This window comes from Oratosquilla oratoria, chromosome 14 (assembly GCF_046742065.1).
Source record: "Oratosquilla oratoria isolate Oo_2021 chromosome 14, ASM4674206v1, whole genome shotgun sequence".
Taxonomy (NCBI): Eukaryota; Metazoa; Arthropoda; class Malacostraca; order Stomatopoda; family Squillidae; genus Oratosquilla; species Oratosquilla oratoria.
In genome coordinates, this window is record NC_134790.1 from 18,287,987 (window position 1) to 18,315,857 (window position 27,871).

A 27,871-nucleotide genomic window follows, 5' to 3' on the forward strand; every position below is an offset into this window, starting at 1 on the left:
CTGACCTCTGAAAGTGGCAACACTTGGGAATTTGAAATTAAGATTGCCCAATGGAAATGAGTGATGGGACTCTGTCAGCATACCTCTAATGCTGCACTGTATACTGCTTACCTACTCAAGAAACAGTGAGGAAAGAAGAAGTAAACTTCTTGTCGTGATCCCCATCTCTAGGACTTGTTAGCCAGTTATTGGATCAATCTAATGTGTCTGTCGTAGTGAGTTTTGAGAGGCTAAAGAGGGTGCAGTCATTACACTCTCTGGGAGTGCATTCCAAATGATTACCACTCTCACGGCAAACCAATTGCCTTTCAAATTCATTTTCCAGTGTGTGCACTTAGACAACTTAAGTGAGTAACCCCTTAGGTTGCTTGTATTTAGAGTAAAGAACCAGTTGAAGGGGTCCTTCTCTTGTGTTGTTTTATTTAGTACTAACCCCTAAGTCAATACTCTGCCTGTTGATTCCAGTGACCAATATGCATAGATTTACATTTGTCTGTTAAATGTTAACAGCCATTTTTCACTCCATGTATCCAGGCGCTCCATATCCCTCTGCAGTGTCTTAACATCTTCAACAATCTAATTTTTTTAAATAATTTCTTCCTCTGTTGCAGCTCTTATCATCTACCAATATCCTTGTCTTACTATCTCACTGTCCTTGGACCAATTTAAATTTAATTTTCCGTAACTCTTGCCTCCTGCCATGCCTATCTCATCTGACTACATATTAAATATTCTCTAAACTGAATTATCCATTACCAGTGGTACTATCTTTCTGATCTTTATTAATTCAAGTTTTTTCTCTTTCAGTTCTTGATACGATGCATCTTTCCATCCACACATTTTTCCTACTACTTCTCTTTCCAATGCCTCTATGGTCCTTACCACTTGACTATATTTCTTTCCATACATTCTTTGTTTATTTCCTTAAATGTTGGATACCATGTCATATATGTCTAATTAGTGTAGTTCTCAAAAATATTTTATCTACATGAGGTGGGGGTAATAAAAAACATTAAGACTCTCAAGACATTATATGTTGTGATCAAAAAGAAGTACACTGGTAATTTTTCAATACATACATAAAAAATTGTGAAAAAGTTGTATCAAGTTTCCTTTCAGTTACATAATATGAAAGGCATCAATCAATCAATCTTGCCCCCAAGTCTTTCCTGCAGAAGATCCATTACTCCAAGGCAATAGGCAGCAGCCATTAGACTGACACATAAGTCACCCACAGAAATAATTTTGTTTTGTTATTGGTGTAGTTAGGGTGGGGCAGTGTAGAATGACGTGCTCAGTGTCCTCCGAGTGATGGATACATTTAGGGCAGTTTGTTTCTGTAGCCAGACCTATTCTGTGCTGTTACTTAAAGCTGGATGGTGACCTGAATTCAAGTGTGCCTCTGTGGTTCTTGCTTCGGCTGGGAGAGATTTTTCTATGAGGCTGATGTCTGTAGGGGGGTGGGGGATTTTTTATAGAACTGGGTGTTTGGTGGTCAGTCTTAAAGAGCTTGTTTTATGATCTAATCGTATGTTTTTGTATGAATGTAATGTGTGGCACAAGTTGTATATATTTCAGTAGTATTCTGTAGGTATAGTTGCTTTCTCCTGTTTTCAGTCGATTGCGCTTGTGATGTAATGAGATGGGTGAGTGGGGTTCAGGGCGCTTGCCTGAAACTGTAACTCCCACTTTCATGTCATATTCCATGGAGAGGATTATGGTTTGTGTGTGCAGGTGTACTGTTAGGAGTTTTGCTGCATCCTGTTATCATTCTTCATACTTTAGTTTGTACAAGTTGTGAGGTGACATCACCTTCTCCGAGAGTGGGAGTTTGTGACATTAAACTAAATAAATCTTGTTGATTCTTACTCTCAGATCAATGATGTGTGGGCTGGAGGTTATGTAAGTATCAATGGGGATTTTCTTGTTTAATTCATAGTTGTCTAGACTGAGCAATGAGCCAGTCTTGGAGATACGGTCCTCATTGTGCTTGACTTGCTAAAATTTTCTTTATTTCTGCTAGAAGTTCACGTTTCACTATGTCTGGAACAAGATCTGTAAAAGAAAGAACATATTAGAATGTGGTTGTGGTGATAATGAGATGATAATGATGATGATATTAATGCAAAGAGGCCCTTTCCCCATTTTAAATGATAATAATATTAATAATAATAATAATAGTAATTAATACATGCATAAGTACATACTGTATGCTAAAAGACCCTTTCCTGTTTTAAGTGAGATAGCCAGCCAAGGTATGCACCCACTCTTAACCCATCTAACACCCATTTGTTCTCCTCTTTCATCTTAGATCCTTATGGATGAGGGGCAATCTCTATACAATGTCCATTTGACCAGGTCAAGGTTGTCAAGCTTATATTTCATGTCACTTTAGTTTGGGATATTCATAATTTAGCTAATAGTCTCGTTGTCAACCCATGGATAGATGACCATAGATTTAGTTTCTCCACTTCAAAATCAGTCACTTCTGTAAAGGAGATCACTGTAAAAATAATCATCAATACAACTAGGAACAATTACTCTCCCAGTGTTAGAAGAGAACTGAATTCCGAGCCTACTTTTCGACAACAGACTTGCCTAAACTCCTCTCCTCCGATATCACCTTTTTAGGGAAAACTGAACGCAAGAGACCCTTGAGAGTGCTAGTGAGTTCTGATCTTAAATCCTTGAAACAGTGCATTAGCATCAGGAATAGAGCTAACAGACCATTTGGATTCATTGCTAGGACGATTACAAATAAAAGTGCAGACGTAGTTATCAAACTCTATCTGGTGTTGGTTAGATCCATCACTGACGCGGTACAGTTTTGCTCTCTGTTACATGGGGTCAGAAATTGACCTTATGAAGGCAGGCTTATGCACCTTAATTTACACGATCTGGAAAGATGTAGAGTGCAGGGTGATCTAACAAAGGTGTTTAAATGGGTCAAGGGCTTTAACAAGGGTAGTTCAGACAAGGTCACCATATCAAGACAACAGGGTAGGACTCACAGTAAATGATTTAACCCCTTCCATACGGTGCCGCACACGTAGGCGTCATGGACTTAGATCTCGGTGGCAGCAGCCAATGCCAGCCGTACGACGTGTCGTAATAATACTCGCATCATAAAATATAGTCACCGCTTATATTGATCGTTCTCTCTTCACCCGTGAATTCTGATAACCATAGAAAATGCGATTACAAAAGAATTAGAAAGAATGTCATTATGGAGGGGCGACTACAATATATATAATCAAGACGCCGATATGGCAGCCTCGCGAATACACTCGCTCCCCATGACGCCTACGTGTGCGGCACCGTATGGAAGGGGTTAAATTGGACAAATTTAGATTGAAGAAGGAAATAGGCAAGAACTGGTTTAACAATAGTGGTCAACAAATGGAATAGACTTTGTAACCATGTAGCAAGTACTGAAACCATCTGTTGCTGAAGTTAGATAACTTTATGGATGGGTAATGAACATGGAACTGTCTAGTGTAGGCCTTATGGTCTCTTGTAGTGTCCTTCATTCTTATGCTCTTATAACTAACAACATCCTGGCTCCAAGTCTGTGATCTAAAACTACTATTCCACACAAGATGGGAGCAGACAGACAACCACTGTGGAATTTATACCAGGTTCTCTTACAGAGGAAACTTAACTACAGATGTCAAACCTACTCCTTTGTTACACCCACGACCTTCAGAATGCTAGTACACTTGCTCCCCTGGCCTACACCTCAGCATGGGGACCTTTTTCAACACTCCACTAAAATGCTTGTAAACATAAAATGGACACACATGCAATCCCCCCCCCCAATATCCAGAATGCTTTGATTGACACCACTAAAATACCTCTACCACATCAATCAATCAATCTATTGCCCCAAGTCCCTTTTGCAGGAGACCCAAGGTTCCCAGGGAAGAAATGCTTTGTTGTTGTCAACTGATCGCTAGTATGGGGCACTGCAGAATGATGTGTTCTGTGTGGTGATTGTGTATAGGGAAATTTGATTCTGTGGCCAGGTCTACTCTGTTCATACTGTTTTAGGGTTATTTTCCAATGGAAACCTAATAACAAAGCCCGTGTCTACAGGATTCTGTGCTCAAGGTATAACAAGTTCTACATTGAGGAAACAGCATGCAACCTGAAAACCCGGATTTAAGAACATCGGTATAATATCTGACACAATGGCACGACCAATGCTCATATTACACACTGGAACAGTAGCAACCACCAAACGGACTGGAGAGAGAAGAAGAAGAAAAAAAAGACCCATGAGCTTGAAAAAATCTGGAGAAAATGTTTGGAATCAGCCATCATCTAGGGACCTAACATGACCTAACAAAATAGAGGCATGTTTAACATTTCATCCCATTTAATTTCTTTGCTTCCAATGATAAACAAAATCTTGGAAAATGATCCCTAGTCACCCTCATCACTTTATTTCCTCTTTGGTACATTTGTCCAGCAACTGCAGACAAATGATCCCTCGCCTTATTTCCTCCATCCTTCTTAACTGTTCCTAGGCTCCAATGACCTTCCTCCCCACCCCCACCTGCACCCTCCTGTGACTATACACTTGATAAAGTTCTAAAAAGCAAAATGTCATACTGAGGTTCTATACTCATATGGTGGTTCCCTTTGATAGAGATATTTTAGTGATATTAAGGTGTGGTGGATACCCAGGGATGTCCTTTTTAGTAAAGTACTGCAAAAGGCACCTGTGCTGAGGTGTAGGCCAAAGGAATGCATAAATGGCTTGACAATCATTGACAAATTTCTTCTGCATGAGAGCCTGGTATAAGTCCCACAACGAGTGTCTATCTGCTACCCATCTTGAGTGATATAGCAGTTTCAGGAATTGGGTTCAGTAATTGGGTTTGTTCTACCAATGAGAGGGTAGTATTTCCTAGTTGTACTGATGGCATATCATTACAGAAACCTTATCTACAGAAATACAGTTACCATCCAGCCCTTCCAAGTTACCAGAAGAGGCTGGATGATTGCATCACAGATAACTGTCCAGCATGTAACACTTCACGCCATACTAAACAACACATTATGAAAGATTGCAGTGGACACAAACATGCATGCCAACAACACAATATACACTCTATAAAAGATTTGTTTGAAAACCCTGTCCCAGCCATGGCATTCCTCTGGAAGAAGAGACCACTCAGCCAGACAGTCTAAGGAATGACAACAACAACAGAAACGCATGGTGACTTATCATGAGGTAAAGAAATAATATCCATGGTCTTCTGCCCACTGGTTAATTTGGGTTATGACATTTTGGAACAGGTGGATGGTATGAGTAGGGTGGGTTTCAACACAGAACAGGGCTAAGTCATCACCATACAGGCGAGCAGTTATGTTCATGAGAAAAGATGAATGTTCAAGATGCTTCCTTGGGGAACTCTTTGTCAGATATGTGGTGAGGGTAGGATTGTTCATATGCCTATTTGCAATGTTCTATGAGTTAAGAATTAGGATATGAAGGTGTGCACTGCTCAAATTAATAGGAAGAAAAAGAAAAAATCAGACATGTTGTTCATTGGCAAATGCAATACAGATTACTGTCCATTTCCATTAAGATATCTGTGGTGCTACAGCTAGTTCAGAATCCTGTCTGATGGAATAATATGAGAGACCTATGTTCCAATTGTCATGAGAGATGATATCAGAAATAAGTGTTTTACTGGATTCTTATTTTTTTCCATATTTTGGAGATGGGTTTTAGGAGGCAATTGTTGAAACATAAACATGCCATAAGTTTCAGTGTGCTTGGCATATTATTTGTTAGGATTTTTTTTTTTAAGAATATGACTGCAGGCAGAAAATACAATATGGAAAACCTCTAGTTCCTTCTCTCCATCCCATTTAATTCCATTTACAACATGCTTGTGAACACAGCAAAATCCTTTTCCTCCCAATAGTAGTGTGATGTTATTCTATATCTACATGTTGAAATATGACAGATTGAAAGAGAAAGAGAGAGAGAGAGATTCTTCCAAAACATGCTGGTTTCAAAATGACCATGGTGTGTTTTATACAGTCATACAAGTTAACTAACTTTTAATTAGACCTTTCCCTTCTCCCCATGACGGTTAAAACACACGCAACTTAACATACCGTATAACCCAATCTGATTAGTTCAAAATTACCATATCTGGGAAGAGATATCTATACATGTGTGTGTGTGTGTGTGTAATGTGTATACAACACATATATAAAACATACACATTCAATACTGACAGTCACTAACCTCGTCCTCTTGGTGTTATCTCAGTTACAAGTTCATTGACAGTCACATTATGAAGGCCTTGTTTTCTCACAATTTCTTTTGTGTGCTCCTGAAATTAGAAACATTCAGAATTATATTAAAGGAAATTTAGAATATAACGAAAATTTGAAGAAGCTGCAATAAATCTGGGTTCAACAGTTAAGTGATAGGTTGTAAAAATTCTATTTGGAAGTATGATGACTTTACCTTTACCCACTCAAGCAGTTGTTACCTTGAGTTTCTTTTGACAAGAAACCTATAGCCCTACATCTGCTAAACATGGTCCTCAAGTCCTCCCAAACATTTTTTTTCAGAAAATATAGTTTTTGTTGTGTGAGGGCTGGATTGTTTCTGTCACACCTGCATGAGAATCAAGCGAGCAGTTGCAATTCAGATCTGATGAATTTTTTATTTCCAACTTGATTTGAGAGTATGGTAAGAGCTTGAGACAGGACTCGAGACAATGCTAGCCACTCCAGGTGTAAAAGTGCAAAATGCTCAGAAATAAATTTTGTGATTGAAAATACAGTTCACAATATCAAATCAGCTAAATAAATTATTTTTTCAATTCACATATAGTATTATTTGAACTATAAATACATATATATTTTCTATTCCATAAATGTTACTTTTCATGCAGCAGACATTGGCTATGTGCTAGTCGGTCACCATGTATCTTCTGCTGTGATAGGTGCCTCAATGACTGTTCAGACAAATAGTGATTGTGTCCTCCCTTCAGGTGAAATGCAGGGATGATCCCTCATCCAGGAGGAGCCAAGATAAGAGGGAGGGAAGTGGGTGGATGGGAGTGGATTTCATGCCTTTGTTTTTTGGCTACTTCCTTTGTACAGGGGAAAAAGCCTTTGGTATATGTATGTGCCAGAATACGGTACAATTCAACTAATTTGGTTATTTTTTTGTTGTACTAACAAACTGCAGGCTTCGCCCTCCCTGGCTTCGCTGGATGCTTGGCTGCACAAACAGCAGCCTATGGCCACAGCTTTCTGCGCTCTACTCCCTCGTTTTCCCCTTCAGCCTCGGCCTCGGGGCGGAACCCCAACACGAAGAAGAACGCAAAGTAGAATGTGAAGAAGAACGTAAAGTAGAATGCGAAGAAGAACGCGAGGAGGAAGAAGAAGAAGAAGGTGAAGAAGAAGAAGAAGAATAATACCACCTGACCCCGACTTACCCAAACGCTTTTTCAAGAATATTTTTAGGACAAAGTGTCACCATAACACCACCTGTCCCCGACTTCCACAGCGTTTTTTTTTAGAATATTTTTATTTAGACTTAGATATTCATACCTTGCACTGGTATTTTAGGTACTATGTTGGTGTATCCTTACAGAATGATATGTACTAATACTATCCCCCTTTATGATGTTCCTATGAAACTGTCCTCTACCACTTCTTATGACCTTTTCCTGATTCCCCTGTGAAAAAAGAATTCTGCCACTGTATGTTACAGATGAGATACAAAAGTTTGTGGAATAGAGAAGTGTAGCATACATTATAACACCTATGGGGTCTTGTCTTTTACTCTCCAATGATCACATGTAGCTTTAAATTCATGTATAGTTCCAGCTTGGATTATATATCCTTATTCTCCAGTTACCATACTTAGAACTATATTCATGTATTTTCCCAGTTTGAACTACATCACTTTCTCTCCTATTCCAACCATTTATGTATCCTTATGGGAAACTGTATTCCTTCATACTTTATATTTGACCTCTTCCATTTGGTCTCATGACCTGTGAAAAGTCTCTCATCACCTCTTATGTCCACATAAGGTGACTAAGGTACTTTATCCAAAACCTACTCTAGATCAAGGTGCACACAGCCCACCCGGCACTCTCTTGCAACACATCAGTCACTCTCAAGTACAACACAAAAGGTTTGACGCACATGCCCTTTCAGATCTAAAGCTAGGCTGTCTGTATTTACCTTGCTGTAGTATACAGGAAAGGAGCATGGCTCACTGAGTCCTGTCTTCTTCTCCAAATTATCATATCTAGCCTCAAATTCATGTACAGTTCCAACTTCATTAATATCCTTGATTTCCAATTACCATATCTATATTTGTGTGTGTGTATTTACCTAGTTGTATTATACAGGAAGGGAGCTATGCTCGTGGTGACCCGTCTTTGTATCTTTCAGCATCAAGTTTTTTCTTTATATCTTGAATAGTGTTTGCATACACTTTTTCTTTATCTAAATTATTCCAGGTATCCAGTAATCTATGTGGGAAGCTATTTTTTTTTTCATATCTCTTCTGGTTATCTTTTTTTAGTTTCTTTTCATGTCCTCTTGTTTTTCCATTGTCCTATTTTAATAAATCATTCATATCTAGGATTTCCATTCCTTTCATGATCTCTTTCTCTTCTTTGTTCCAGAGTTGGTAATTCCAATTTGGACAATCTTTGTTTGTATGTAAATTTGGAGAGAGTTGGTGCCAATTTTGTCATTGCTCTTTGTATTCTTTCTAATTTCTTTATATTCTTTTTAGTACTGGGTGTCCATAGTGTTGCTGCATACTCCAGTTTTGGTCTTATCAGCGTAACTAATATTTTTTTTTAATCATTTCCTCACCCAAGTAGTGTGTGTGTGTGTGTGTACTTATTTCCCTAGATGTATTTTACGGAAAGAGAGCTATGCTCGTAGTGACCCATTTTTGTATCTTTCAGCATCAAGTTTGTTCTTAAATTCTTGTATAGTTTTTGCACTCACCGTTTCCTCATTCAATTTGTTCCATATATCCACCACTCTGTGTGGGAAGCTATTATTTTTCAGATCTCTTCTATAACAATCCTTTTTAAGTTTCTTTTCTTTCATGTCCTCTTTTATCCCACTTTAATAAATCATCTCTATCAAGGACTTCCATCCCTTTCATAATTCTATATATGGTTGTCCTCTTTTATCCCACTTGTGGTGGGGGAAAAGAATACTGCCACCAAGTTTTCCCACTTGGATCGTAAGAGGCGAGAAGAAAGGGACGGGGAGAGGGACTAGGCATCCTTCTCCCTGTAGCCCCAAGGGGCAATTTCCTAAATCAAAAAGAAAAGGCATAAGGGGTGCTGGCGGGCCTCGGGCCAGCACCCTAAGGTTTGGGTCTTTTAATGTGCGTGGATGTGGTACAGATGAGAGTAAAAGGGAAGAGATAGGTAGTATGTTTGTGAGAAGAAAGTTGGATGTGTTGGCTTTGAGTGAAACTAAGTTGAAAGGGAAGGGTGAGTGTATGTGGGAGGTTATCAGGAGTGAAGAGAGGGCGAGGGAGGGAAGGGGTGGCTATTCTAGTAAGTGAGGAGATAGGTAAAGGGATAGTGGAGTGGAAGGAGGTTTCCTCAAGGATAATGTGGATGAAGGTGAAACTGGGAAAGGAGATGTGGGTCTTTGTAAGTGCATATGGGCCGGGCAGTGAGAAGAGCATGGAAGAAAGGGAGGCCTTTTGGATAGATATAAATGAGTGCATAGAGGGTTTAGGAAGAAATGTCAATGTAATAGTACTGGGAGATCTTAATGCTAGAGTGGGAAATGGTCCAATCGATGGAGTGGTTGGGAAGTGTGGAGTTCCAGGAAAGAATCGTAGTGGAGAGTTGATGGTGGAAATGTGTCTAGAAAGAGAGTTGATGATAGCAAATACAGTGTTTCGGAAGAAAGTCAAGCATAAGTACACATGGGAGAGGGTGGTGGAGGGAAGGGTGGTAGATAGAGCGCTTATGGATTATGTAGTGGTAAATAGGATTATGATAGGAAGAGTTAAGGATGTACATGTGCTAAGGGGAGAGGGTGGGGGAATATCAGATCATTTTTTGGTGGAAGGTAAGTTGAGAGTGGAGGATAGATGGAGAAGGAGGAAAGGGACAAAAGGTAGGGAGGTTCTTAGAGTGAACTCCTTGAATGAAAAGGAAAAGGAGAAGGAGTACGAAAAGAAGCTGAAGGAGGAGTGGGAGGGAGTAAAGGATAGAGCAGAGATGGGTGTGGAGGAGGAATGGGGATGGTTCAAGGAGGGAGTCTTAAAGTGTGCAAGGATGGTGTGTGGAACAAGAAGGACAGGGGGAAATAGAAGAAAGGGTAGTGAATGGTGGGATGAGGAAACAAAGAAGGTTGTAGAAGAGAAGAAGCGAGCATTCACAGATTGGTTACAAAAGAGGACAGGGGAGTCATATGAGACGTACAAAGAAAAGAAAAGAGAAGTAAAGCAAAAGGTAAAGGAGGCAAAGAGGAGAGCAGATGTGAAATGGGGTAAGAGTATGACAGAAAATTTTGAAAGTAATAAAAAGATGTTTTGGAAATAAATTAAGAGAGGAAGAGGAGGCGAATCAAGTAGGGAAGAAAAGGTAAAAGGTACAGATGGAGAGTTGATAATGGAAGAGATGGCAGTGAGGGGAAGATGGGCAGAATATTTTAGGGAGTTGCTGAATGTGAAGGAGGATAGGGAAGGAAAGATAGCTGCAGTGGGAAATACGAAGAAAATGAGAGTGATGAGTGAGGAGAATGGAGGAGAAATAAGGAAGGATGAGGTGAAGGCAGTTGTAAAGATGATGAAAGCAGGTAAGGCACCTGGTCTGGATGGATGTCATGCAGAATGTCTGAAAAAGGGAGGTTCAGTGATGGTGGACTGGTTGGTGAGATTATTTAATGTTTGCTGGAGAGAGGGTAGAGTACTGGAGGACTGGAGTAGTGCCTGTATAGTTCCTCTTTACAAGGGAAAAGGGGACAAGTGTGAATGTAGTAATTTCAGAGGGATTAGCCTGTTGAGTGTAGTAGGGAAGGCTTATGGGAGAATCTTAATTGAGAGGATTAGGAGAGGAACAGAAGGAGTAATTGGTGAGGAGCAGTGTGGATTTGGGACGGGTAGAGGTTGTGTAGATCGGATCTTTGTGGTGGGACAGATATGTGGGAAAGCTGTGGGAAGGGGGAGGGATGTTTTTTGGGCTTTTGTGGATCTGGAAAGGGCTTGTGATAGGGTAGACAGAAAGGCACTGTGGGAGGTTATGCAGATTTATGGGATAGGAGGAAAGCTTTTGGGAGCTGTCAAGAGTTTTTATGTGAGTAGTGGAGCATGTGTTAGGATTGGAAATGGAGAGAGTGGGTGGTTTGAAGTAAAGGTGGGACTTCGTCAAGGATGCGTTATGTCGCCCTGGCTGTTCAACTTGTACGTGGATGGGGTGGTGCGAGAGGTGAATGCTAGGGTAGTGAGTCAGGGATTGGAGATGGTTAAAGAGAATGGAGAAAAGTGGGAGGTGAGCCAGCTGTTGTTTGCGGATGACACTGCGCTTGTGGCAGGGTCAGAGGAGGGATTGAGGAAGCTGGAGGCAGAGTTTGGGAGAGTATGTGATAGAAGAAAGCTAAAGATAAATGTGGGTAAAAGTAAGGTGATGAGATGTACAAGGGGTGAAAGTGGCAGTAGACTGGAAGTGAACATTAAGGGAGAGCGACTGGAGGAAGTGGATAGTTTTAGATACTTGGGTGCAAGTGTAGCAGGTAAAGGTGGAGTGAAGGTGGAGGTAGAATGTAGATTGAGAGAAGCGAGTAAATGCCTTGGTGGTTTAAAGAGTGTAATGAGAAATAGACATTTGGGAATGGATGCGAAGAGGAGACTGTATGAAGGAGTGATTGTGCCAACAGCACTGTATGGGGCAGAAACGTGGAACATAAGAGAAGAAGAGAGAAGGAGTTTGAATGTGTTTGAGATGAGGTGTCTGAGAAGTATGGTGGGGGTTACTAGGCTAGATAGAGTGAGAAATGAGGAGGTGAGGAGGAGAACAGGGGTGAAAAAGGATTTGGGAGAGAGGGTTGATGAAAGAATATTAGGATGGTTTGGACACATGGAAAGAATGAGTGAAGAAAGACTAGTAAAAGAGGTATGGAAGGCAGATGTGGAGGGAGTGAACATGAGGGGACGTCCTAGGATGAGGTGGATGGATGGGGTGAAGGGGGCTTTGGGGAAGAGGGGAATGTCTGTTGAGGAAGGAAGGGAGAGGACGGAAGACAGAGGTGAGTGGAGAATGGTTGTATATGGATGATGTTGTGACTGCATGAGGAGGAATGGGCGGGGGGGTGGGGGGTGGGGTAGTATGTGTGAGTAAATTTTGACGCAGCCCGAAGGGATTTCTCCCCGTCCTCTCCTTATATGCAAAGGGGGACGGAGAGGGGGGGTCGCCGATTAAATGAAGTGGCCTTGCTGTGGATGTACTGTGTCCTGCGACACTGCTTCTGACCCAGGGCGGTGGGCAGGGTGCAGGGATGACCCGTCATCCAGGAGGTGCTCAGATGAGAGGAAGGGTGGGAGGGGTGTGGAGTGTATTTAGGGATGAAATGGGTGGGAGTGTTTTTATGCCTTTCCCTTTTTGGCTACCTCCCTTGGAAGGGGGAAAAAGCCTTGGTATATGTATGTATGTATGTAATAAATCATCTCTATCAAGGACTTCCATCCCTTTCATAATTCTGTAGATGGTTAATAGATCTTCTCTTTCTCTTCTTTGTTCCAGGGTTGTTAGTTCCAGTTTGGACAATCTTTGTTTGTCAGTCAATTTTGAAAGTGCTGGTGCCATTTTTGTAGTTGCTCTTTGGATTTTTTTCTAATTTCTTTATATTCTTTTTTGTGTTAGGTGTCCATAGTTTTACAGTGTACTCCAATCTTGGTCTTATCAGCATGACTAATATTTTCTTTACCATTTCTTCATTCATGTAGCAAAAGGCCACCTCTATTGTTCTTAGTAAATTGTAGGTTTCTCCAACTATTTTGTTTATATGCTTGTCCAATGGCACAATGACATGTCTTTGCTAATAATTACTCCTAGGTCCTTTTCCAAACTAACATTTTACTTCTTTTGTATCAACCCAATATTGCCCTGATATTCTATTCTTACTTTTACCAAACTCCATTATACTGCATTTCTTGATGTTGAAGTTCACTTCCCACTTTTGGCTCCATTTCCAAATCTCTCTGAAGTACTGTAATTCAGTCTTTCTCTGTACTTATTTTCTTTAAAAGTATTCCATCATCTGCAAAGAAGTTCATATAACATTCAGCACCTTCATCCATATGGCAAACATTATCAGAGTTAATACTGAACCTTGTGGGACTCCACTTATCACTTCTTCCCAGGTTATGTTGTTGTCTCTAACTACCACCCTCATTTTTCTTCCGTTCAAGAAATCTTCTATACTTTTCATTAATTTTCCCTGTACACCTGTTTTCAGTTTCCTTATTAATTTTTTGTGTGGTACCTTATCAAATGCCTTTTGTAAATCTAGAAAAGCACAATCCATCCATCCGTTCCTTTCTTGTATTATGTCTATTAGCCTTGAATAAAAAGAAATCAAGTTGATGGCACAAGATCTTCCTTGTCTAAAGCCAAATTATTTTGGATTCAGTATCTTATTTTCTTCTGATTAATCCATCTACTTTTGATAACTTTTCCGCATATTTTAGCTATTGTGCTTGTAAGAAACACCAGCCTATAGTTTGCTGGGTCTTCCTTATCTCCTCCTTTATATATTAGTACAATATTTGCATTTTTCCAATCTTGTAGTACCTTTCCTTCCTTGAGTGAACAATCTATTATTTTATATATTTTGTCCTCTAGCTCATCTATACATTCTTTTAGTATCCAATTTGCTATTACATCTGACATAAAGGTTTATCATTTGGTCCTTTATTTTATTTATTTTTTCATTTTTTTGTTACATTGATTTCTTTCATTGGGGGGATCTTTCTATCTTTTCTTCTTCCCAATTATGTGCATTTTCTATTGTGAATAGACTCAAAATGCTTGTTCATCACCTCCGCCATTTCTACATCTATCTTCCTTATTTCCTTCATGCAGTTTTACTATTTCTTGTTTATTTTTCAATTTACCATTCACATACGTGTAGAACAATCTAGGTTGATCCTTACATTTATCTATTACGTCTTTTTCATAGTTTTCTTTTTTTATCCCTGCGTATTCTAGTATTCCTTTCTCAGTTTGATATATATTTGCCACTTACCTGTTTTTTTCCTTTCTCCATTTTTTCCAAGCTTTGTCTCTTTTATCTTTTGCCTCACTACATTTTTTGTTATACCAACAATTAATGTACATCCTTTCCTGCTTCTTTAAATATATTCAATTTTTCTTTTTTGTTTCTTAAAGAAATTTTCCCAATTCACTTTTTGAAAGATTTTTCTGAGTTTCTCAAAACCCATTTTGTTTTACATTAGTCTACTTTTTCGGTTTCTCATTTCTTCCCAAATAAATTTTCCCTTTTAGTTCAAACTCAATTAATATGTGGTCACTCTTCCCAACTGGTGTTTTGTATTCCATTTCAGGCTCTGTTGTAAATATTAAGTCGAATTTCAATGGTTCTTCAGTTTCTACATCTGGTATTCTCCTTTACCTACTGAATCATTGTATATTCAATGGTCATATCCAGTGGTATATTTCCCCATAGGTCCTCTCCACCTCTCACTGTCTTCTCTGCCCAGCATATTTCTCTAGAGTTAAAGTCATCTATGATTATTATGTTTCCTCCTTTTTTTTTTAGCAATTCATTTCATGGATGCTTTGTGACTTCTAGCATTTTAGAGTGGTCACTCTCTGCCCAAGAATGTTTTTGGGGGCACATATACTACTACAAATTTTCTACTTTTCATGTCACTGTTTTCAAATTTTATCATAATCAATTCCACATTGCACATGTGTGTGATACAACACAGTCATGGATCACATGTTGGACTCAAGACTGACTGCTATTACCCTCCCAAATGAGAGCTCAGAGCTCTGTGTATGCATGTGCACTTGCATGTATGTATAGATTTAGAGAAAAATTAAATTCACTTGGCAACCCTATGGAAATATGCATTTAATTATTTGTGAGTTTGAATCCTGCACTCCTCTCCGATTCCCAGAAGTGACTATAACTTGCCCCAACAGTCCCTAAATTGCAAACAGATTCAGTCACAGCTATGTATTTACCTAGTTGTATTTTACTGGACGAGAGCTATGCTCGTAGTGACCAATTTTCGTATCTTTCCATATCCAGTTTATTCTTAAAATCATGTATAATTTTGGCATTCACTGTTTCTCTGTTCAGTTTGTTCCAGACTTTTATCACTCTGTGTGGGAAGCTATTTTTTTCAGGTCTCTTCCTTTAGTTTCATTTCGTGTCCTCTTGTTTCTCTTCTGTCCCACTTTAATAAGTCGTCTCTATCAAGAATTTCCATCCCTTTCATAATTCTGAAAATGGTCAACAAATCACCTCTTTCTCTTTTCTGTTGCAGTGTTGACTGATGTAATTTCTCCAATCTTTGTTTGTATGTCAGATTTGACAGTGTTGGTGCCATTTTTGTCACTGCTTTTTGGATTCTTTCTAATTTTCTTATGTTCTTCTTTGTGCTAGGTGCCTATAGTGTTGCAGCATATTCTCGTTTAGGTCTTATCAGTGTAACGACTATTTTTTTTTAACCATCTCCTCATCTATGTAGTCAAAGGCCACTTTAATTGATCTCAATATGTTATAAGTCTCTCCGAATAACTTATTAACATGTTCATCAGGTGTCAAGTTGCTTGAGATAATTACCCCTAGGTCCCTTTCTTAATTGACTTTTTTGACTTCTTTGTTTCCAATTTTATACTGTACCGATACTCTATTTTCACTTTTTCCAAATTCCATTATGCTCTTCATCTTTTTCTTCCACGTCTAACTGGAATATCTATGCTAATTCTGAGCTTACCTCTCCTTTGCCTGGGAGGAGCCACTAGATAAGATACCATGTAAGATGGTCCAATGACAAATATAAATATTTTTTCCAAAGTAGCAACATACTGGTGAAGACACACACGACTCGGTGGCGCGGTTGGTAGAGTCTCAGACTGTCAGCATGGGGGTGCTGATGGCACCTGGTTCAAATCCTGCCCAGGGCTGAAATTATTTCAGTATCGCTGTACTTCGAGTCGTTACTCCAACTCTCGTGGGCGGGGAGTTGGGGGTGTGTGTGCACGTAAGGTCATAGCATTACCCATAGATCGGTCATATGAGCTCTGAGCTCTCTTCCAGGAGGGAAATAGCTATCGATCACGAGTCCAACATGTGATCCAAAGACCAAGGTGAATCACAGGTATTTTGAACCCCTTAACCACTTTGGTACGAGAACGCCTATGTAGGCATCATGAGGTGCAATATGTACATTAGGATGCCAGTGTCGGCATCTTGATTATATATTTTTTTTGTAGTTGTACATGAGTTACCACTAGATTCTGTGAACTGGTTTGATCATGTTTTCTGTGTTTATCATTACTCATAGTAAAAGAGAATGAGAAATACATCAGTGACTTTATATTTCATTATGTGAGTAGTGTGATGAATCATATGTATGGCAGCTAATGCTGCACATGAGAATTTGACTCGTACCAACATGCTGCAAATCAATAGTAATGTCAGTAGTGATTTTTTTTTATTCTGTGTATTTACCTAGTTGTATTTTACGGGCAGGGGAGCTATGCTCGTGGGGTCCCGTCTTCATATCTCATTTTATCTAAACTATTTTTAAATTCATGTATTGTTTTTGCACACACCACTTTCTCATCTAACTTGTTCCAACTGTTTATTACTCTGTGAGGAAAGCTGTTCTTTTTCAAGTCTCTTCTATAGCTGTCTTTTTTTATTTTCTTTCCGTGTCCTCTTGTATCTCTGTCATCCCATTTTATCAGATTCTCTCTGTCAGTAATTTCTATGCCTTTCATGATTCTGTAAATAGCTATCAAATCTCCTCTCTCTCTTCTTTGCTCTAGTGTCTGTAGTTCAAGTTTTTCTAGTCTCTCTTCATATGATAGTTTTGAGAGTGTTGGTGCCAGTTTTGTAATTGCTCTTTGTATTCTTTCAAGTTTTTTTATACATTTTTTTGTACTTGGTGACCATATCGTTGCTGCATATTTCAATCTTGGTCTTATCAGGGTGATTAGGATTTTCTTCACCATTTCTTCATCCAGGTATGTAAATGCAACTTTGATTGTTCTTATTAGATTATAAGTTTCTCCAAAAATCTTATTTATATGTTTCTCAGGTGACATATTCATAACAATGACTCCCAGGTCCTTCTCATTTTCTACTCTTTTTATTCCTTCTTCTCCCAATTTATATGCTCCTGTTATTCTGTTTTTGCTTTTTCCAAATTCCATTATACTACACTTTTTTGTATTGAACTCCATCTCCCACTTCCTACTCCATTCCTGTACTATATTTAGATCTCTCTGTAGTGATTCACAATCTTCTTCAGTTTTCACTCTTTTCAGTAGTTTTGCATCATCTGCAAAGAAGCTCATATAGCTTTCTATTCCTTTATCCATATCATTAATATATATAGCAAACATTATTGGGGCCAGAACTGTTCCCTGCGGAACCTCGCTTATTACTTCATCCCATTTTGAGTGCTGGTTTCTTATCACTACTCTCATTTTTCTTTCTTGCAAAAAGTCTTCCATCCAATTTAGTAGTTTGCCCTGTATTCCTCCTTCAGTTTCTAATTTCTTAAGCAACTTCTTATGTGGAACTTTGTCAAAAGCTTTCTTTAGGTCTAGAAATGCACAGTCCGCCCATCCATCTCTTTCTTGTATTATATCTATTAGCCTTGAATAGAAACATATTAAATTGGTGACGCATGATCGTCCTTGTCTGAATCCAAATTGCCTTGGATTTAACACTGTTTTTTTTCTAAATATTTTACCCATCTACTTTTGATAATTCTTTCACAAATTTTTGCTATTGTACTTGTTAGAGAGACTGGTCTATAGTTTGTAGGTTCTTCTTTATTTCCTCCTTTATATATAGGTACTATATTTGCTTTTTTCCAATCTTCTGGAACTTTTCCTTCTTTCAAGGAACTGTTTAGTATGCTATGTATTTTGTCTGCCAGTTCATTCCTGCATTCTTTCAAAATCCAGTTTGCTATATCATCTGGTCCATGCGATTTTCTGACATCAAGATTACTCAAGTGTGTCAATATTTCATTCTTTGTTACTTCTATTTCTTCCATAGGGGGGACTTTCTCTTTCCATTCAATCTCTTCAGGTTGTATGTTCTCCCTTGTAAACACTGATTTAAAATGTTTGTTCATAATTTCCGCCATTTCTATTTCCTCAGTGTATTCAACTCCCTCTTGTCTTAATTTCTCCAAGTCTTGTTTGTTTTTCAGTTTATTGTTTACAAATCTGTAGAATAGTTTTGGTTGATCTTTACACTTTTCTATGACATCTTTTTCATATTTTCTCTTTTCCTCTCTGCATGTTTGTACATATTCATTTCTATAACCGGTATATATTTTCCATTTTTCAGGTCTTCTGTCTTTTTTCCATCTGGTCCAGGCTTTGTCTCTTTTGTCTTTTAACTCCCTACAACTTTTATTGTACCAGCATTTTACATATTCTTTTTCTTGTTTTTGTCTTGGGACATACTTTTCCACTCCTTTTTTGTAAATTTTTGTCAAAATATTCCATTTCTCTTCCACTGTTGTTTCTTCTTTGTATATTTCTTCCCAGTTTTCTTGTTGAAAGAATTCTCTTATTTTATCAAAGTTTGTTTTTTCATACATCATTCTTCCTTTTCTATATTGCTCATTTCTTTTCATATATTTTTCTTCATCAAAGGTCAGATATCAACAGATATACCATTCGCTAAAAATCATTGTATTGCTCGAAAAAGTACTTTTTAAAAGCATACAAATAAAGTTTTTACCTATTACAGAAGAATTTATTCAGAAAATTCACTTTTAATTGCGCCTCGCATACCACTTTTCCGAAGTCTAGATATTCAGAATAACAATATTGTTTGTTTGGCAACTGTGACGTCACGAACGCGGAATTCCCCGAACCTTTCCCGAAGCGCACGGGCGGAATGTTTCGAATAAGAGACGACGCAATGAAATGAAGACTAAACTGTTTTTTGCCAAATTTGATAAGATGTAGATGGTGGAACTATATAGAATACTGTCAGTATGTTTTTTTATGTACATTAAACTGTAAATACAAAAAGTTATGGAAGTCTTGATATCTGACCTATAAAGGTCAGATCAGTGCTGTCGATTTGTAGAATTCGTCTGCTATTGTAGAAAACAAAAGCTACTGATGACGCAATGTCGACGATCCGTGGAATATGTAGAATAAATGTAGAATCTTGTTATTATTCACTTTTTAGTGAATTTCATGAACATTTATTAAAAACAAAATTTTCCTTAGACTATTAAATACATTTTACACAGAAATATGTATATGTGTAATGATAATTTGAAAATATTTGAGTTTATTGAAATGCGCATTAGATCGTAGCGGACCGAATCTAATATATATAGATATATGTTGTGTGTCTTTTATCTAGTAGGCTTGTCTTGTTCAATAAAAAATATTACATTTTATGTTAGGCGACATAGAGGACGTTTCATTTTTTTGGCGCGGTTTTGTTTTCTTCGTCACCACACTTCACCACGAATGTCACAACATCCTCGTCCACTGACCAAGTAAGTTCTTCCTTTTTCACTGACAACTCTAACTTTGATACATTAAGAATATCTTTGTTTCATATTTTTTATCCTTATATTTTGTGGATATTATGGTTAATTTTCATTATTACTCTTTTTTTAGATTGATATGGCTCCCAAGAGAAAATTTCGGGATGTCTGGATGGCTGACCCGACGTTCCAGCCATGGCTGTCTTCTGTGAAAGAAGACCCTGAGAGAGCCAGCTGCAACTTCTGCAAGAGGGAGTTCGGAGCTCATCTGACCGCCTTAACAAAGCACAAGAAGACGAAAATGCACATCAACAATGCAAAGAAATTCCAGGATCCTCTACCCGATGTAGAACCTTCACCTTCTCTTGGATATTCTTCGGTGGGTTTATGGATTATTCCACATTTCATTATTTGTTAATTGTTGAATCTATGTATGATAAAGATTATATATATACATATATATATATAAATATATATATATAAATATATACATATATATATACATATATATATATATATATAATTCTATCTATCTACATACCTTGGCTTCATCCCCCATCCATGGGAGGTAGCTAAAACAGAGACATTTCCCATCCTCCCTCCCCCCTACACACACATCCACATCCCTCCTCTCATCTGAGCTTGTTGCTGCGGACAAAGGGCCACACCCGTATCCCGCCCACCACATGGGTCCGATGCAGCGTGACGAGACACGGCACATCCACAGCAGGGCCGCTTCACAATATACATAACTATATATCCAAAATAACAAATCAAATTAATTTTAGGTTGGTGCTGGTGTTGCGGTTGCTGTTGCTCTGCTGATGGCTTTCATCGCAGAGCATAATCTCCCCTTTTCTCTCGTGGATCATCTAGTGGACTTAATGAAAATAATGTTTCCGGATTCTGCAATAGCCCAGGGAATCAACATGCACAAGACCAAATGTACCGAGATCATGAAAGCGATGGCAAATGTGATGAATGAAGATCTACTAAAGAAGCTTCGCATGTACAAGTTCTCGGTCATAATAGACGAAACAACGGACCTCAGTTGTACTAAAACATGTGCTGTTCTTGTTAGATTCTTTGACTTGACCAACCGCAAAATAAACACATCCTTCTATACATTATTCAACCTATATAGCAGCAGTTCTGTCGGATCAACTGGACAAAACTTGTATGACATATTAATGGAATCTCTCGACAATTGCAATATCCCAAGGTCCAATTTTATAGGGTTTGCAGCAGACGGGGCATCAAACATCATGGGAGAAAATAATTCCTTAACAAGCCGCCTCAGGGAAAATTTAAAAGGGATCACAATATTTCGGTGCATCTGCCACTCCATTCACCTTGCAGCATCAGAAGCTGCTAAAGTTCTGCCCCGTAAATGTGAAGATCTCGTCAGAAATATATATTCCTTCTTCTCCCATAGTGCAAAAAGAAGGTATGAACTAAAAGAGTTTCAAGAATTTTGCAATGTGAAGCCACATAAAATCCTACATCCATGCCAAACACGATGGTTGTCTCTATATCAAGCTGTGGCTAGAATCTTAGAGCAGTGGCAAGCCTTAAAACTATATTTTATAGAAAAAGAAAGTGAACTAAGATTACATTCAGTACAAAGTATCTTAGAGCACATGAGAGATCCATCGGTAAAGTGCTATTTTACTTTTCTAAATTATATTCTGCCTCAATTTTTAAAAGTAAATTTGTTGTTCCAAAGTGTTGAACCAACTATTCACTTACTGCAAGAATCTATAACAGAACTGCTCGGTACAATTTTAAGATCTTACTGCAAAGCAGAATTTTTCCATAAAATCAACTTAATTGACATTGATCCAACAGATAATACTATATTTCTACCAATAAACCAAATTTACTTGGGCCAAGAAATGCACCAAATATTTCAAGATCCGTGTATAACCAAGCATCCATCATTAACAACAGACGTAAAATTAAGGTGTCGCGACTTCCTCATCACAATGGCAGTCCAAATAAAAAAAAGGTTTCCAATTGACAATGAATTGTGGAGAATGGCTTCTTATCTATCACCAAAGAAAGTCCTGGAAAAAAACAAGAGACAAAATGAATACGCTTGTAGACTTCACAATAGCTATCCCTAGACTTTTTACAGGAAATGTAAATAATTTAGATGAAGAATGGCGTAAACTGGATTTTGCAAATCTTCCAGAAGAATGCAAGCACCTTAATGCGGAAGAATTTTATTTAAGACTTCTGGATTATGAAGATCATACAGGCCAGAAGAAATTTTATAATTTGGCACTGTTTGCTTTACAGGTCCTAGCACTACCCACGTCGAATGCTGACGCCGAAAGGTTATTTTCGGTTGTAGGGAACACTAAAACAAAAATACGAAATTCCCTACAGATACCTTCTCTCACTGCTCTTATTAAGATGTCTGAAGCAGTGAAGGCAGAAGGGGGGTGTATAAAATTCAAACCCAAGGAAGCTCATTTGGCAGTTTGCAGATAGTTCTATAAATAAATTGTAAATTTTATTTCGTATTGTCATTAAAACTTTAAAAATTAATTAACCAAGTGTTATTTTCTATTTCAAAGGAAATTGGATATAAATATATTTTTTTACCAAAGTTACTCGTTAAAGTCTAGTTTTCTCTAACTATTGTTAAATAGAAAACGTGTAGAATTGCTCAGTGTAGAATAGCGACAGCACTGGGTCAGATATCAAGACTTCCATAATGGGAAATTCCGCGTTCGTAACGTCACAGTTGCCAAACAAACAATATTGTTATTCTGAATATCTAGACTTCGGAAAAGTGGTATGCGAGGCGCAATTAAAAGTGAATTTTCTGAATAAATTCTTCTGTAATAGGTAAAAACTTTATTTGTATGCTTTTAAAAAGTACTTTTTCGATTATTTTTGGTGAATGGTATATCTGTTGATATCTGACCTTTAAGTTCCAGTTCAATCAATATGTGGTCACTTTTACTTATTGGTGTTTTATATTCAATCTTGTCCACTATTCTAGGTTCAGATGTAATTATTAAGTCTAGTCTCAATGGTTCTTCTTCATTTCTATACCTGGTGTTTTCCTGTATCCATTGTGTCATTGTATGGTCAGTAATCATCTCAAGTAGAGCATTTCCCCATGAGCCGTCTCCACCCTTTACTGTCATTTCTTCCCAGCAGATTTCTTTGCAATTAAAGTTGCCCATTATAACTATTCTTCCTCCATCTTCCATTATTTTATTTAATGTTATCTTTGTGTCCTCTAACATACTTTTATGTTCACTCTCCTCCCATGAGGCTGTTTTCGGAGGCACATAATTTATCACAAATTTTCTGCTCTTCTTATCTCTGTCTTCCACTTCTATCATAATCATCTCTACTGTATTCTTTCCATATATGACACCCTTCACGTTTATATCCTTTTTAGTCAGGAACATAACTCCACCCCCTTGCTTTTTCTCTCTGTTTTTAATCCAATAATTATATGCATCATGTCCTACACTGTTGAGTGGTAGTGGGCCTTTTAATTTTGTTTCTACAATTCCCATTATGTCCGGTTCTTTTTCTTTCAAATAATCATTCAGCTCATTCAATCCTGTTATTAATCCATCTATATTTGTGTAAGACACTCTTAGTTTTCTGTCACTTCCATTGTGTTCTCTGTTTCCCTTTTGTTTTTCTCTTGTATGTCGAACTGCCTTAGTTTCATATTCACTACTCTCCAATAGAATCTCTCTTTCTCTGACTCCGTTCTGCTCTCGTTTTTTTTCTTAGCTTCAAGTCTTTTCAGCTTTTCTTCCTCTCTTTCCTCTTTATTCATTTCCCTTTTTATCCATACCTTTTTATATTGTTCACTTGTTGCTAGTTTCCCTGTTTTGGATAAGATATTCTCTGCCGTCGTTTGTGACCTGAATTTAATCTTAATTGGTCTGGTCTTTTCATTTTCCTCATTGGTTCTTGAGGTTCTATCTGGGTTATGTTTCTCTTCCATTCCTAATATAATTATACATTTCTTTTTGTCAGCTAAGTCTCTTACTATATTCTCCTTCTGTCTCATCACTTTAATAACTGAGTCTTCAGTTTGTTCTCTCATTTGCTGTTTAATTATATCAGTAAATGCAACTTTACTGTTTTCTTTTATCGACTTCCATCCCTCTCTGTTTTCTTTACTATTCCTCTTCAATTCCTCATTCTCCACCTTTACTTCTTTTAACTGTCTTTTCAGGTTTTCTATTTCATCAGTTAAGTTTTTGTTCGCCTTCTCTAGTTCTTCCAATTTTTCAACTTTGTAGAATGTTGTTAACATGACTGAACCTACGTTCCAAGTCCTCGATCATCTTATCGACCTTCTCTTCTAGTCTTGTCAGTCGCGGGGGGGGGGGGGGGGGGGGGGGGGGGGGGGGGGGGGGGGGGGGGGGGGGGGGGGGGGGGGGGGGGGGGGGGGGGGGGGGGGGGGGGGGGGGGGGGGGGGGGGGGGGGGGGGGGGGGGGTTGTGTCTCCCCCCCTTTAAATCCCTGGAAAATATTCTCATCACTTTCTACTATATTGCTCTTCTCTATACTTCTAATCTTTACATTTTTATTAGACATTTCATCGTCGCTCAGCTGATCGGGGGGCCTTTTGTTTACCTTTCGCCTGTCTGCCTGGGCCAAGTCTACTCCTTCCTCATTTCCTTCCATTTCCCTCAGCAATCCCTCCCCTTCTCCTCTTTCCCTACTTTCCTACTACCCCACGAGCAATTTCCCCCCCCACCCTGTAAATACAATAGGCACTTCTCTTTGCGTTGGGATCCACAAAACTTCAATTTTCTTCAGAACGTCTTCTAAGCCGTCCGTTCATTGAAGTGTGTGTGTATGTATGTATGTATATATATATATATAATATATATATATATGTATATATATATATATATATTGGAAGGGACTGTGGTAGAGCAACACACCCACAAATCAATGAGACATATTGAGACATATTTAAGGAGTGGATGAAGGTGCGCTTTGCCTGGGATACAAGGCAAATCCCCCATTCAGTATAGGGCCAGATTATTCATCAATGCCCACAAAGAGGTAACACTCGTCCATGCTTTTATCACCCAGGCAACACGGCACTATCCCCCATGGGCTGACCCGTATCATCAGCCTCACAAAGTACCTCCGACTTGATGCTTCAAGCAACGAATAGAAAGTGAAGAGACAGATCCCTTTCTTTTATCTGGGAAATATCTTTATAATTACCAAGTTAGGTTGGAAACGAATGCACTACTCTATTGCTTGGAACTCTTTACCGATCAACATTCAATCAATTGTTTCTAAAAGTAGTTTTAAAAAATCAGTTAAATGTTATCTTTTAGACACTGTTCTGTCTGAGGAAAATAGTTTATATGTTTAATTTACACTTTTTATAACCTAATTTACACTTCTTATAACCTAACCCGCTCAGATGACAGAGAGATAACTTGTGGTGTACCACAAGGTTCAATTCTAGGATCGCTACTGTTCCTGATATATATTAACGACATGCCAGGTGCGGTGAACTGTAAGTCACTACTATTTGCAGACGACTCCGCTCTAATTGTCTCAGGTAGGGACCCAGTTGAAGTAGAGGAGAAACTGAGTGTCGAACTGTCATCGGTCCAGGACTGGCTCATAGATAATAGGCTGTCCTTACACCTCGGTAAAATGGAAAGTATTCTCTTCGCATCCAAACCCAACCTCAGGAAACGCAGCGATGTACAGGTCAGATGTGGGGTTAATGTCTTGGAATCAAAACAAGAGGTAACCTATCTTGGAATACTCTTAGATCAGTCCCTCTCAGGGAATGCCATAACAGATAAGATTGTTTCCAAGTGTTCTCATAAAGTCAAATTTTTGTACAGAAAAGCCAGAAATCTTGGTCTGGAAACAAAGAAGCTGTTGGTCTCAGCCTTGTTACAACATCACTTTGATTACGCTTGTAGCTCTTGGTGTAGTAGTCTGAGCAAAAAAAACCAGTCCCGGCTACAGGTTACACAGAATAAGATAATTAGATTCATACTAAACCTACCTCAACATAGTCATATTGGTATTGAAGAATTTAGCAAGGTAGGAATGTTACCTGTAAAATATTGCGTCCAGCAGCTGAAACTAAACCAGGTTTACAATGTCATTCATAATTCTGCTCCCTCATATGTGAGCTGTAATTTTACGTTATCGGCTGAAAACCAAACCCGGAACAGTCAAGAGTCTCTTATTGTACCTCATGCAGGTCCCTTCACCAAAAATAGTTTTCACTTCACAGGTGCTCAACTATGGAACTCACTACCTGTGTCCATTAAGAAGACAAATAGCAAGGTTACCTTCAAGAAAAAAGTCAAGGGTTACTATATGTCTCAACTATGGACAGAGAACAGCCTTGATTCTGTGTACTACTAGCTTAGTGAGGGATACCTGAATCCATGAGTAATACCAACCATATCTGCATTCACTCATAACTGTTCTGACCTCCCCTACCACCTTTTTCAGAAGTTTAATTCAGCATAACAATGTTTGATGTTTACAAATTGGTTTCCACCTTTGTTTTGCCAGTCATGATATGGTATATGTCTCAGGTAGGTTCCGAGAACAGTTATGATCTGATCTTTTTCCTCATTCTCCTTGTTGTATTACTCATTCAAGTACTGGTCCCTACCTCTGGTGCTACAGGTTATAATGTACTACTCCTTGGTGCTCATACAAATTGCCCACTCCGTCCTGAGATTCAGGTTAAATGTTAGATTTAATTAATAGGTGACCCTAGCTGCAGTGTAGGACTCACTATAACTACATGTTGTTACAGATGTAGAATATTGTAGTATATCATTAATGGTCCTACTCTGATAATGTACTCACCCATACACAGATGTAGAAAAATGCAGTATATTTATTAATGGTACTACTCCGATGTAGTACTCACTCATACTGTTTTGTTACAGTTTAACATTACTTTGTTGTTCCTTTGCTTAATGCAATGTTCCTTTTGGATGGTGCTCTAATTTTTTTACTCAATGTTCCTATATGTACAAACATTTCTGTAATATTAGCAAAACTATAACAATGTTTATGTGTCATATGTGTACTGATTGGTATTACTCATGAGTGTCTCTGGTCCCCTCAACCCCCTATGTATGTTTGTCCATGTGACTAAATGTAGATTAATAACCTGATGAGGACCACAATGGAAATAAGCGTTCATACTTTTTGTGTTATCCTCGGCAATTTACATTTATTATCTCGATCTATGTATTCTTGCCATTATTTGCACTTCATGTACATGATTCATTGCCAAATAAAGTCTATCTATCTATCTATCTAACCTAGCTTTTACTATGACAATCTTTTCCTAGTTTTTTTATGAGGACCACAGTGGAAATAAGTATTTTGACTCTCTGTGCCATCCTCGGATGTACAATTATATTTACTATGTATAATATGAGTCTTATATGTATTGTACTTATTGTATGTATGATTGTATACAAATAAAATAAAATCAAATCAAACTCTAAACAGCAGCCTGCGCCAGAACAAAACATTAAATTTTTAAAAATCGCTACTGATGTTGCTATTAACTTGCGGTATTTCTTTATGGGGTTCAAAATACTCAGAATGATGAGAGCTATCCAATGATGAACATAATAATTGCATTCTCATTCTGAGACTGGCAAGCATTTTTAAATTTACCAAGTTTCTAATCCTCCATATCAAAACTAAATATTACAGCAATACTGTTACACTTAACTATGCCTCGAGGGCCTAAGTAGCCGCTTAACTTGTTTATAAGTCAGGTAGGCTATACAAATCATTAATACAATACCTTACCTTAAGCTGATCACGCCAACCACAGTCTGTCAATCTTTTCCTTAGGGTTTCTTTTAATCGCTCCTTTTCCCCAGTTTCCGTCAATTTTTGGTTGATAGAAGTTTTGAACTGTGCTCCTCTGTCAGCCATCTTGAACTATATCGATTATCTAGGATTATTAGCAACAGAAGGTATAATACAAAACAAAAAATATGCTTAGCCCTGCTCCCACACAGTTCCTGGTGTAACTAGCAACGATGCTTTGTTGACGCGTTGACTTGGAGATGAGTTTTGT

At 38.3% G+C, this 27,871-nt stretch overlaps 1 protein-coding gene across 1 annotated transcript; it reads right to left on the bottom strand.

The window, feature by feature from the left end:
- Positions 1-1,016: 1,016 nt before the first annotated feature.
- On the bottom strand, positions 1,017-27,871 carry LOC143032758 (transcription and mRNA export factor ENY2-like). The gene is made up of 3 exons (XM_076197746.1): positions 27,598-27,871; positions 6,269-6,356; positions 1,017-2,055 (listed from the first exon to the last, which is right to left on the bottom strand). The coding sequence occupies exons 1-3, from the start codon at positions 27,724-27,726 to the stop codon at positions 1,982-1,984; spliced, it is 291 nt and encodes a 96-aa protein (XP_076053861.1). The 5' UTR covers positions 27,727-27,871; the 3' UTR covers positions 1,017-1,981.